This window comes from Carettochelys insculpta, chromosome 1 (assembly GCF_033958435.1).
Source record: "Carettochelys insculpta isolate YL-2023 chromosome 1, ASM3395843v1, whole genome shotgun sequence".
Lineage (NCBI taxonomy): Eukaryota > Metazoa > Chordata > Testudines > Carettochelyidae > Carettochelys > Carettochelys insculpta.
The window spans coordinates 149,309,343-149,322,505 of NC_134137.1; the positions used below are offsets into that span (position 1 = coordinate 149,309,343).

The window sequence follows — 13,163 nt, forward strand, 5'->3', positions numbered from 1 at the left end:
GGCAGAATCGATGTAGCTTAAGTGAAATCTAAGCTCTGGGCGCTAGTTGCTCTTGGTTATAGCAAACACACAGACCTCAGGGTTACGATTACCTCAGCAACAGAGGTTTGTTCAGACCTGTGAAATGTCTGCAACTTTGAACAAAATGATATGGCTCCACTTGCAAAAGTTTACAACTGAGCATTTAGGCTATGTTTAAACCACGGATGCGATCTGGGAATACAGACGTATCCCAAAATGGCAACACTGTAGCTTTTCACAGACCTCAAAACAGCTCTGCCATTTTGAGTGTGATATTCTGGTTCCGCTACCCCTCACTGTGAGAGGGTAACGGAACTTTCCAAATAGCCCCTTATTCCGAACTGTGGTGCCATTTGGACATCAACAAGTTCAGAATAAGCTATTTTTAAATAATTTATGCAATTTGCGTTGCTCAAATTATGTAAATTATTTCAAAATAATGACACAGTCTAAATGTAGCCTCTCATACAGCTTTGAAACTTTACTACGCAGAATTAAAATGCTGCTTTCCCTTGGGGTTTATTTTAAACGTTTTACCCAGTAATGTTTTTTTTTGGGGGGTGGGGGGAATTAAGGCCTGTGGGGGGTAGTTCTCTCTGTTGCTGCCTGATTGCGTACTTCAAGTTGCAAGTGAGGCGTGTGGTAGCCTGGTTAGTTTGTAACTCTGGTGTTCATAATCTGAGGTTTTACTGCAGTTGTATTTCTGTTTCCTGATCTGATGTGCATAACACTTATTATCAGGTTTCTGGTGCAAATGTTTGCAGCAAGGGAATTCAAAATTCACTTTTCATGAATATTTCAAGCATGTAAGACCAAAATTCAACTCATGCAGGCACATATATGGTCACACAGAGTGGTGTGAAGATGGCACAAATAGATAGTTCAGGGTGAATGAATATTCATAGCACCATTTTTATATCGTTCACGCATTCTAATGCACAGCAACACAGTGAAAGCCTCTGACAGAAACTGTGGAAGGACTTCAAATGAAGGGATCATTCATAAATAAGCACAATGCATTTGCTCAACTTAGAATTCGGCCAGCACACAAGAGCTATCACTCATGTAAAAAATAGCCATGGAAACTTTCATAACAACATGCAGTCAGCATGGGGATTTTGAACCCATAGAACAGCCCCTCCAGATGCTAGGCTAGATACTAGTCCAAACTTGACTCAGAGGCAAAAATAAAATACAATAAAATAAAATAATGCTGAAATTGCCAGTTTCACCCTGCTGCAGTATGTGCATTTTTGTTGGAGGGATCCTATTAAACTCTGAGCAGGCTCAGCCCTTAAGAAGTTCAGAGTCTTCTCAGCTCCCGAAGATAATAAGGGTAGATCTTCTACTTGTCCTTAGCCACCAATAAAATCTCTTTTCCAGAGTCCGCTGTTGTTTTTTTAAAGACCACACTATACTGGCTGTTCCTCTGAAGCAACAGCAGCACCTCACTCTCTTAGTAACTTCCCTCAGTAAACATGCTCTCTTCCTGCGAGAGATTAGCTCCTCTGTGTTTTAGCTAAAGGAAGTACAGAAGTCTATATCCTGTTACTGTCAGCCCTATGCAGGTTTGTTGCTTTCAGGGAAGGAGAGTCTCACAGTTTAAACCAACAGAGCTAACTTCATTTAATGAGAACCAAATCCTGACTCCAGTGAGGTCACTAGAAAACACTCCTGGAGTTCAACAGGACCTAAATCTGTGTCTTAAAGCTCACTTCATGGAAGCTAGAGTTTCTCCAGTCAGCAAGGTGCATGTAACGGCAGCAAGAGCTCTTCAGGCTGGATTTCACACTAAATATTGCAACAATGTTTGTGGCAACTGTGCAGTTAGCGTGCATCTCCACTGCTTAGTGGCTGTTATACTTCACACCCGTGCCAAATCCTTTCCCATTTATTAGCATGGCTGGCCTCACTGGAGTCCTTCGTTTTCAGGCTGAACAGGATCTATGTGGGAAAGAACTGATTTCCCCACTTTCGCACTTCAAGTACAGAAGGTGGGGGCTTACCACCTTGCCCCCAAAGGCTTGTGTTAAAACTCCCCAAGGTGACAGAGTCCCTGGCCTTGGCTTGGCATCCCAGCCAACACCCAAGGGCAAAAACCCCTTTGAGAACTCAGGGAGCAGCACAGAGAAAACACAGAATTGCTTCTCTGGGATTCAGTTTGAGAAGTTACCGTATAAGTGGGTGGGTGCACGTGCTCACCACAGAGAAATCCACCAACCCCCCACAAAGAACCTGATCACCTCTGAATAAACATTCCCTATTCTACTCACGTAGCTGCTGTTTCAAGATTTAATCTTTCCATCGGCATGGATGTTGCTGGATTCTCCAGGCCTGATTTGATTCCTTCCAGCTCTGCTCTGATTATACAACAGCTGGAACAGGAAAGTCACTGATTTCATACTCTGTTTCCATTGGCTCTCCTGTCCTCCTGCCAGCTCACTTCTTGCTTCCCTAGCATTCCTTGGAATGCTCTAGGATCTGCTGGCTATGCTCTTAACCCTTATAGGCAAGACAATTAGGACTAGGTCCCAAGAACTGACTACTGTGAAAGACTTTAGCTTACTGGATGGCTGGAACATCCAGAAAAGGATATTAACCCTCTCTCCCTGCCCCACCCCCAACTCTCCAATCATCACAGAAAGTCACCCAGTTTAAAAAAAGAACACACACAAAACTGCCATACTAGGGCCTCTGACAGCAAGGAGTTCAGTAATGACTTTGGTTAGTGTCTGCTACAGTGCATACCCCCCCGCATCACAGCCTCTTCTGAAACAAACACGGGTTTGATCAGTTGTATTCACCCATTCCAGAGAGCTCCCATCCAGAGACAACAGTACGCAGCTGACCCAGCCTCCTGGGGTGCTAAATGGCCACCCTGCCTGCACCCCTTCCTACTCCTCTTCCTGTTAAATGCACGAAAGGAAGTCACATCTTGCCAGTCTCTGACCTGGAGGGTTACTCACTCATCTCTCTCCTCCTTCGTAGCATCTTCACTGATCCACGAAGTGAGGCCCCAGGCAAGGCACTCCTGGGCAGTACTTTCACCCTCAGGCTATGTCAACATTACAGCGCTCTGCTGACAGACATCACTATTGGAAGTGATCTTCTTGCAAAACTTCTGTCAACAGAGTGCAGCCATGCTCAAACGCCGATCGAAAGAGCGAGTCACTCTGTCAACAGAGTACTAAGTAGCCAGACTGCCCAGCCCTCTCTTGGCAGAGCGGCCAACCAGAAGCACAGCAGACAGGGTGCCCAGGACCCGGAAGACCTGTCTGTCAACAGAGGGCCCCCAAGAGCTTCCACACAACTTTTTTGTTGACAGATTCCATTGAGAAAGGTGTTCTGCCTCATGGGGTAGGGGCAGAAGGCTGTCAGCAGAACGCTTTGTGTGTGGATGCTCTGCGAGTTTTGTTGACAACCCCCCCCCATTTTTGTTGGCAAAACTCTCTAATGTAGACATAGGCACAGAGCTGAGGGCAACTGTCTGCCCCTTGCTACTACCTGCACCTTCTGAGGAGTTCTGCTCCTCTTTTTAAAGCCCTGTTTAGACTCCGCGGGTGTGTCCAGGTGGGGTCAGCTGATCCCAAATCTGTCCCTTAGCCCCTTGCTCTTCAGTGTGGAATTTGCAAACCCCATCACACAGACTCACATGCTGAGTCTGTTTCTGTATGCTCAGAGCCTGTGGGAGCCATCCTGATCCATAGTGCATAAAGCAAGCTGTGCTTTAAACTCTAAATCCCAGGTCTCATGCTAGGTTTTTGAAGTACTAGGATGACCAGATAGCAAGTGTGAAAAATCAGGAAGGTAGTGAGCACCGATGTAAGAAAAGTCCTGAGTCTCAAGACTGTCCACATAAAATCAGGGCATCTGGACACTCCATATACAGGGATATCAGTCTTGGCTGTCTGAACATGCTAGAAAGCTCAGAGAAGTTTTCTAAAACAGGTAGTGGAAAGAGTAGGCAAGTCAAACCCAGGGGCCTAAATTTTCAGTGTTGAGCAAACTACTTTAAGAAGTCTAATTCTTTAGAACTCCTGAAAAACAGCTCACTGCAAAATTGGTCCTTGTAAGGCATCTCTAGCTAGCACGTAAAACTCGAGGCCCTGAGAATTATTATTTGCCTTTGAAAACCTAGAATTTTTTATATTATATTTTGTAAACATTTCACTTTGGGCTGCAGGGCAGACACATCTGACGTGACTCTGGAAAAACCCTCCTGATGGTATGTCATGTTTCCCTTTTAGACAGGTGAAGAGAAAGTTACCATGATAAAGAAAATTGTCTGGTAAAATGTCCAAATGAGTTATCCTTGTTTTACTCCTTAGCTTAAGTGGCACTAAATACAGCAGGCAAACCAGTAAGGGATCTCAGAGTCAGCAGCAAAAGGTATTTTTCCCCAAACCAATAAGAAGAGTCAGAGCAGATATTTTTTCATTTCCAAACAATATTCAAATAGCAGACAGGTGAATTTTTATTGGATTTATGAACTACTTGCTGCATTAAGTTCCTCATTAAATGTCAGATATGCAGCCAGCTCCTTGAACACTGGTGAAGGCAATCAGACATACCTACTGATGTCTGCCAGCTCCCAGCAGATAGGGACAAAGTAGAATATATTTACAAGAAGCAAGAAACAGAAGCTGCATCAATCTCACAGTGGAATTTCTTACCCTGTCTAAATGGACTCCAGTTATTCACCTACTAGGTATTATTCTTTGGGACTAAACTAATGTACTATTTGCTGGGAATTTTATAGAAAACTTTCCATGGAATGACTTGCCATACCCTGACACAAAAATCTGATTGACAAATGTCAGGCATTGGCAGGCTAGTTATTTGAGACCTATGTTAAGTGTATTGTCAGCTTTGAATCTATAGAGATGTGAAGCATGGCAGTAACAAATCAAAATGATCTCATTCACAAGTGAGGAGCTGGTATGGGTATTAGGGATTGATTATGAAGTGACAGGTATTCACTGATGAAAGGCACAAAGCTTTGGAGACAAACTTAAAGCATTGTGTGTCTCTCTGCATATCTCTCAGGCTGCAGACAGCAGCAAACTAACCGTTAGAAACTGCTAAAAACAGGCATGTCTCTGCAGGATAAGGTGATACAAACAGAAAGCAAACAAATAATGCTGGCTGGGCCAGTGACTGGAAAATATTCCATCTCACACTAAGGCTGAGAGATCTCAAAAATGTACCATAGCTCCTCTGATTTTATAGTGTTTCAGGGTGATCTCACACAACAGCAACTGTTTCATGAAGATCAGTCTAAATATTAGGTACACTCCATTACGATTAAATTGGAATGCTTGTGTCCCAAACACAGCCACTGATCATTCTTTTTCCATTTAAGTATTGGATGTTTTCATTGTTACATTTCCTCTCTCTTCTGTTCCAAATCCTGATCTCAACCAACAGTCCAGTATTCACAGTATACAGTAACCTGCTCCTGAGTGTAATAACCTGATAGCACCTTCATATGTTAATCCTTCAGAAACAAGGAAAAGTGAACTGCTATCACAATGCTCTGGTGCTAATAACAGAAAGCTTCTGATTTATGGTGGCTTGAGAGGACAACAAGGTGCAAGGTTGCTGTTTGACTCAGTTTGCTTAATTGCTTAGTCAGATTAAATTGAAGTGAGCTTTTAGTGTACAATTAATAGAGAAATTGTAACTCAGTACAATTTTCAATACTCCAGCACCTTCCTAAATGAATATGAAGCAGGGTAAGTGACAGTTAATAAAGAAAGTCTACGACTGACATGGCAGCAGCGTTGCAGGTCACTACTGAATGATGTGACTTGGCCAAGTAGCATATGGAACTTGGACTCTGCCAACTTTCATTATGCTCCTGCTAGAGTTATTAAGATCTGTGAACCCTGAATTCACTCAATTATTTTAAATGTCTGTCTCACAGATTTCCCCTGTCTCCATTTTGTTTTCCAGAGCACATCTCTGAGAGGATCGCTTCTCTCTTAGACTTTCTGGTGACCTAAATACGTGAATCATAATCCTCCAAACTGTCATGAGACGCAAGAGCAAGTTCTGAGCACCTTTGCATCATGGATGGCTCCCTCCAGCTAGCATGCAGGAAGAATGACCAGGCTGCCAAACGTGATTCTATAGGAATTTCATTGATGAAAAATTTTATTGATGAAATCTTTATATACACCAAACCTAACCTAGCAAATTAGCACACTGGCAGGTCCTCCATGCTGGGTTGCTGAATTGTAGAATCAGTAGGTTCAGCTCACTCAGACACAATGGTAACAAAAATCTTCTCCCTACCTGAATTTTATTACAATTATTGAATTTCTGAGTGACATTTCCTTCCCCTTTCCAAAATATTCTGGGTGGCACTCCTTCAAGAAATGGCTAACTTATAATATTAATATTATTTCCTTCTCTTCCACCACCAAGTTTGTTTGATGAGTTCCTACAAGTGTCAAGAAGCTTCAGGATAAAGATATTTTTCAGAAATAAACATAAAACCAAACAAACAATTCTTTGTGAAATATACTCTATTAGATATTACACTTCTACTGCAGAACATTTTAAAAAAATCACAATGGGGAGCAACTGGTTTGTGCAAAGGAAAAAAATATTTTGAGAAACAAAATACACAAAGACATCATAAACTGTTGGCCATACAGATGGCTCAGTTGACTGCTCAGATTACTACCTAAAACTTTGCTTATGAATTAATTGTCTTGGGAGGCTTTGCAAACTTGGCATGCTGTGACATTGTGGTGCAGCATCAGAACAACAAAGACATTTGGAGCTCTTCAGCAGAAACCCTGTCAGATACAGGACCACCAACTGAAAACTAGGATATCATGGCTTCTATGGTGGGGGGACCAGAATAATCCACTCTAGGGCACATGGATATAAATTATTCTTTTCTCGTATCAGCTGATTCCTCTGTGCCCCTCAACAAAAATTTCCCAAGTCAGGACAGGTCGTGGTACTGCCACCTGCCCTCTCTTAAGATTTGTACTTGGCAGGTGGGAGGGCTAGGCGGGGACAGCCATAGTTATGGCAGGGGTTCCATAAAAGCATTTCCAGTGACCCTCTGAAGGAGATGTGCTGAGTTAGCATGTGCCCAAGCTGTCTGGGCCATGCTTTCCTCTGGGGAACTGCCAACCATTTTTCTGGAGTATGCTACTAATTTACACAGAGGAAGGGGGAAAAGACAGAATGACTTTTTTTATTTTGTATCCAGGCGCTGTATTTTGTCTTTTTGACAGTGGAAGCCAGTGTACACCCCAGTTGAATCCAGTCCTATGGTAACGTACAAAGAGAAAGAACCATGTAATGAGGAACAGTTGAATAACAAAAAACATTAGCTTAATTTTACATGAACAGGAAGACTACATGACCTGAGAAGGGAATGCTTATCAGTGTGTATGAAACCAAAAGTGCAATATATATTGGCATATAATACATGTGGATTATTTTCCATGGAAATACTTGACAGTCCGTTAATTATACCCACAGACTTCAGGAGTGTAATGCTTTTTTCTTTTTTGAAAAAACATTCATACAAGGAGTTTTACTTACTGAGCCAGAAAAGAAGACCACGTTTCCCACTAGCAAGTCATTCAGAAAGCAGGTACTTGTATATGTGATTTAAGGAGTTTGGAGGGAAGGAAGTTTTGCCTGTGCTCACTCAAAGCCAGCCAGGAAATCCACATTTGCATATATGAGATCTGATTCGTTAAGAAAGGGCCAGATGCCCAACATGATTCATCTCCCAGAAAAGAAAGAAGCCATAGGAACTGGCTGATTTACCACAAAACTATTTTAATAGGCGGGGATAAAGTGGATTGGACCAATGTCAACCAGAGACAATCTCCATGTATAAGTGCAACAGCTTGTCATTCCCACCAACAGTAGTTGGTCTAATAAAAGACTTTGTCCCCTGCAAAAATTATCAGATAATTATATGGATAATGCTGCCTCTGATTAGAAACAGAGAGGTTGCCATGTTAGTCTGTATTGTATCAAAGCAAAAAAGCAGTCCTGTAGCCCTGTAAAGACTAACAAAATAATTTATTTGGTCATGAGCTTTTGTGGGACAGACTCACTCCTTCAGATCTACAGCCCTACTAGAACAGACTCAATATAGAAAGCACAAAGATCCGAAAAATTGTTATCAAGGTTGACAAATCAGAAAAAATTGTTATCGAGGTTGGTAAATCAGATAGAAAAGCAGAAAGGGGGCGAGCGGTGGGGGAAGTTAAGTGTTTGGTCAAACATCAGAGTATGTGAAAGAGTCCTTATAATGGGTCAGGTAATTGCTGTCCCTGTTCCAACCACGTGTTAATTTGTCGAATTTGAACATGAATGTTAATTCCAAATATTCTCTCTGTAGCTGGTTGTTAAAGTCTCTTTTCTGTGCTCTGGAGAAAAGAGACTTTAACAACTATCTACATAGAGAATGTTTGCAACTAACATTCATATTAGACTCATTAGCACGTTGTTTGAACAGGGACAGCAATTACCTGACCCATTATAAGGACTCTTTCACATATTTTGATGTTTGACCAACTACTTAACTTCCTCCACCCAACCCCCCATCTTTCTGCTCTTCTCTTCTCTCTAATTTGTCAGTCTTGATAACAATTTTTGGACCTCTGTGCTTTATATATTAAGTTTGTTCTGGTAAGGCTGTGATCTGAAGAAGTGGGTCTGTCCCATGAAAGCTCATGACCTAATAAATCATTTTATTAGTCTTTAAAGTGCTATGTGACTCTTTTTTTGCCTATGATTAGAGAGAAACTAGACCTAGTGGCAAGAGATTACATAATTGTCCACTATGGGATTTGCTGGTGCTGGCCACTGTTGGGGGGAAAAAGGGCATACCAGTCTAGATGGCCCTCTTGACGTTACAGGAAAGCAATTCCTGTGTTCCCATGAAAAAGATGGGATACAATGGTCTGAAAAGTGGCTGGGAAAGTTTGACATCCACTGCATTAGACCAGGCCTATTTCTCAATTATTGCTTTTTATCTTCCTTTGTGGCTTAAAGTGAAAACCATTTGTTCACAGATTGAATATGTATTGAAGCTGGAATCCCTTTTCAGCTTTGTTGAATTTAAATGAGCCATCACTAACCCCCTGGTCATGGCAAAACGGCATCAAAACTCCAAGACTGAAGAATCTCTCCTTCCGTGAACCTACCAACCTCTGGTAAAAACAAACAAACCTTGAAGTATGCCTTCTATCTAGTTTTTATTCACCCTACTAGCCATGGGCTTTTGAACTAATAATGGGAAGGCAAAAGCCATAATAAAGTTTAAAAGTTCTTTCACAAGTGAAGTTGCAAAAAACCAAACAGCATGGGAATGACAAAAGGAAAAACTATCACCCCCTAGGCATGTCCAACCTTGAAGGGTTCCATTCCCCTTTGATATTTTCATTTGATGATTTTTTACTTGAAATAAATCCCAAAAGTCTGGGTCTTGTGCATTCTTTTGCTGCACTTAAAAGGAAAGAGAGGAGAAAATGCGTTATTTCTTGTGGCTCAATTTAAACTTCTTCAGCATGAGTTTCTTCAATACCTGGATTTTGGCACAGTTTTTCTATACAGTAGTTGACTGAATTGAATCATCCTTATGGTGGTTTCGATACCACATATACATATACCTGCATACAATCAGCTGTTTTGGTGTATTAATCACCTACACACACACACGTCCCGGTCCCGTACATTCAGCCACTTGTGAATGTGAAGCTCTTATCTAAGATCAGTGGATTTAACACAAGAGAGAGAGGTATCATTTCCATGGTAACATGCAAAGCCATTTCCTGTGGCTTCAACACATGGAAATGTTGTGTCAAGGAGTATTGTTTCACTAGCAGCAAAGTAATTTGGTACCTACAGTAAGCAGTAAATGATGTCTTTGTTTTTCACCGTGTTTTAATATATCTTTGTGGTAAACAGCCATATTGTTCCTCCCCAACGATCATTTCATGAACAGTCCTAGAGCTATCGATACAAGAGAAATTTTTCAAGTGGCTCAGGAAGATTCAGCTTGTGGGCTACATAAAGGCACGAGCGACCCAGACACTTCCTGATACACAGACGACACAGCTGGGCAAGGCTGGCAGGACCTGGAAAATAAGGAAAACAAAACAACCCATAAGCACACAGTAACTGACAAGAGAATACAAGTGAAGTTTTAGTGATCAGATCAAACCTGACAAATTCCCTTAGATCGAAAGAGAGATTTGGGGAAATCCTTCCCCGTGATGTCTCTGCTAAATTATATTTTCCTTTTTATTGTTGCGTTGTTTGTTATACATTTCAAGGGTCCTTCTTGAGAGCTGTAATACTAAAGGGACAGTGTTGAGTGTCCACTAGATAAGCAGCCTAGGAATCTGAATACATGGCTGAAATTTAGAGCATATAAATACATTTTAGCATTGTAGGAAATTGGAGGTTCTGTTGAAACATATCTCTGGAGATAAAAAGTGAATAGCAATATCTATAATGACACAGTCAACCTGTTAGGATCCAGAATGTGCTTGTCAGGAAGAAATGTTAATTCCATGTAGCAGTCATCTATGATAATCTATAGGTGCTCTACTTAAAATATTATAGGAGGAATAGTAGCAATGGTAGCAGTTAGGGAGTCAGATGCTCAGCTGTGGTAAATCAGCATGGCTGTACTGATTACAATGTTGCTATGCCAATATATACCAGCTGAGGATCTGACTCAAGACTGGAATATGTCACTCCTTATCAATTCTTCTGAAGCTGCACCGAACTTTATCAAACAAACCGCCCATGGGAGAAAGTTTTCTAAAACGTGTGATCCAGTGACTTCAATTAGAAACACATATGCTGGAGATTGCATGCTGCCAGTATTAAGCATCCTTGGGATTTCTCAATAGTACAGATGACAATTACCTACCTCAAAAAGTATTGCATCCAACATAGGCAGATTCTATTTTAGACCTCATTTTGACAGATATAGAAGAACTGATCACAGAACTAAAAATTAACAGTAACTTAGTTACAAGTGACGATAACGATTACATTTACAATGTGCAGACAGAATAAACTCCACACCAGCCACATTTATAACAGGTGCTTTAATAGGGTCAATTTCACAAAGTTAAAAAAACTATTATGAGCCAAATCAGCTGGGAGGAAGAATTTAACGAGAAAAATTTGAATGATAATTGAGAATTGTTTAAGAATATTTTAGTAGCTGTGGAAAAGCCACAATCAAGGAAGAAGGCTGTATTAGTTTTTTTTCTTAAAAAATAGCTTAGTGGGGAAGTGACAACATCTATAAAAATAAAAATAATATATAACAAATGAAAGAAAGGGAAAGGTGATAGCAATTAATATAAATCAAAAGTTGGGAATTGTGGAAAATTCATAAGGGAAGAAAAGAGACAAAAGGCGAAATCTAAGACCTCAGGGGTTACAGACAAAACAAAGAAAGTTTTTTTTGTTAAGTATATTAGTAACAATAGCTCATTATTAGATGGTAGAATTATGACAATAGGAATGCAGAAAAGGCAGAAATGCTTGATAAATATTTCTGTCCTATAGCTCGAAAAAACTGATGATATAGTTATAGCATATGGTAACATTCTTCATATTCCACTAGTATTTTAGGAGGATGTTAAACAGCGGCTAATAAACTCAGATTTTTAAATCAACTGATCCAGATAATTTGCATCCAAGAGTTTTAGAAGAGCTGCCAAAGAAGCTTCCTGGACCACTGCTATTGCTTCTCAGTAAATCTTGAAAGAACATGGAATTTCTATAAGACAGAAAAAAGCAAATGTTGTGCCAACATTTTAAAAGGTTAAATTGGATGGCCCACATAATTACGGTCCAGTCAGTCTGGCAGTATTCCTGGGCAAGATAATGGAGCAGCTGATGAGACCTAGTTAATAAAGAATTACAGGAGAATAATATAATTAATGCCACTCGACATGGGTTTATGGAAAATAGATCCTGTTAAACAAACATGATATTTTCATGAGACTTTAAGTTTGGTTGAGAAAGGTAATTGTGTTGATGCAAGAGATTTATGTAAGGTATTTGACTTGGTACTACATGACATGTTGATTAAAAAGCTAGAAAAGTATAAAATTAACATGGCACAAATTAACTGGATTGAAAAACTGGCTAACAGAGGAGTGTAAAAATGTAACTGTAAATGGGGAATCATAACTGAATGGTTGCATTTCTAGTGGAGTCCTGCAAGGATTGTTTCTTGTCTCTGTGCAATTAACATTTTTATTAATGACTTGGAAGAAACTAAATTATTATGGTAATGTTTACAAATGATACAAAAACAAGGAGAATGGTTAACAATGAAGAGGATAAGTCACTAATACAGAACACTCTGGATTGCTTGATAAGATAGGCACATGTAAACACCATGTGTACATCTATGAACAAAGAATATGTACATCCATGAACAAAGAATCTAACCATACTGAACATGGGGGTGGGGCTCTATCCTTGTAAGCAGTGGCTGAAAAAGATGTGAGAATAAGCATGGCTAATCAGCTGAATAAAAGCTCCCAGTGTGATGTTATGGACTAATATGATCATTGCAGAAAGAGAGTAATCTTGAGAATTTGGCATTGGTAAGACTACTGCTGGAAAGGAGCAAATTACATTTCATTAGTGGGTTAAATTCTCTTCTGTGCTGAGAGCCAGCACAAAGGCCAAGAACTTAGGTAGTCAAAACAGGATTGAAGTGGGATTTTAGCAATGGATAGGCCTTGTTCTGGCCCTCTGAGTGGGGTGAATTTCACCCAGTGTGTGTAAGGTGGATGCATTAGTCCATTTATCATCAAGAAACAAAGAGCCAGATTCAACTGCAGAGTTACAACATCATGAGCCAGCATAGGCCTTTACGTTGTTGGCAACCCTCCCAAAATGAGAGACTAGAGCAATGCAAAAGAGCCACAGCTAATGGGGAGGGTTGCCAGACATCTTGCAATCTGTGGGACAGTCCCAGATTTCCATGAAAAGTCCTGTGCCCCTCATCTATGCAAAAATGTCCCACGGGATGGGGACCTGGGACTTGTTATGGAAATTTCCCACACCAGGCTGGTGTTCTCAGAGCTGGGGCTACTGAGGGGGCTCCGTGCCCC

At 40.7% G+C, this 13,163-nt stretch overlaps 1 protein-coding gene across 3 annotated transcripts in view; it reads right to left on the minus strand.

The window, feature by feature from the left end:
* Positions 1 to 8,694: 8,694 nt before the first annotated feature.
* The window catches only part of ASB11 (ankyrin repeat and SOCS box containing 11), a 38,261-nt gene continuing 33,792 nt past the window's right edge, over positions 8,695 to 13,163 (minus strand). For all 3 annotated transcript variants that reach the window (XM_074993283.1, XM_074993266.1, XM_074993276.1), the window contains one exon: positions 8,695 to 10,145. In XM_074993283.1, the coding sequence (XP_074849384.1) occupies positions 10,021 to 10,145 (125 nt within the window). In that variant the 3' untranslated portion in view covers positions 8,695 to 10,020. The remainder of the gene's footprint in view (positions 10,146 to 13,163) is intronic.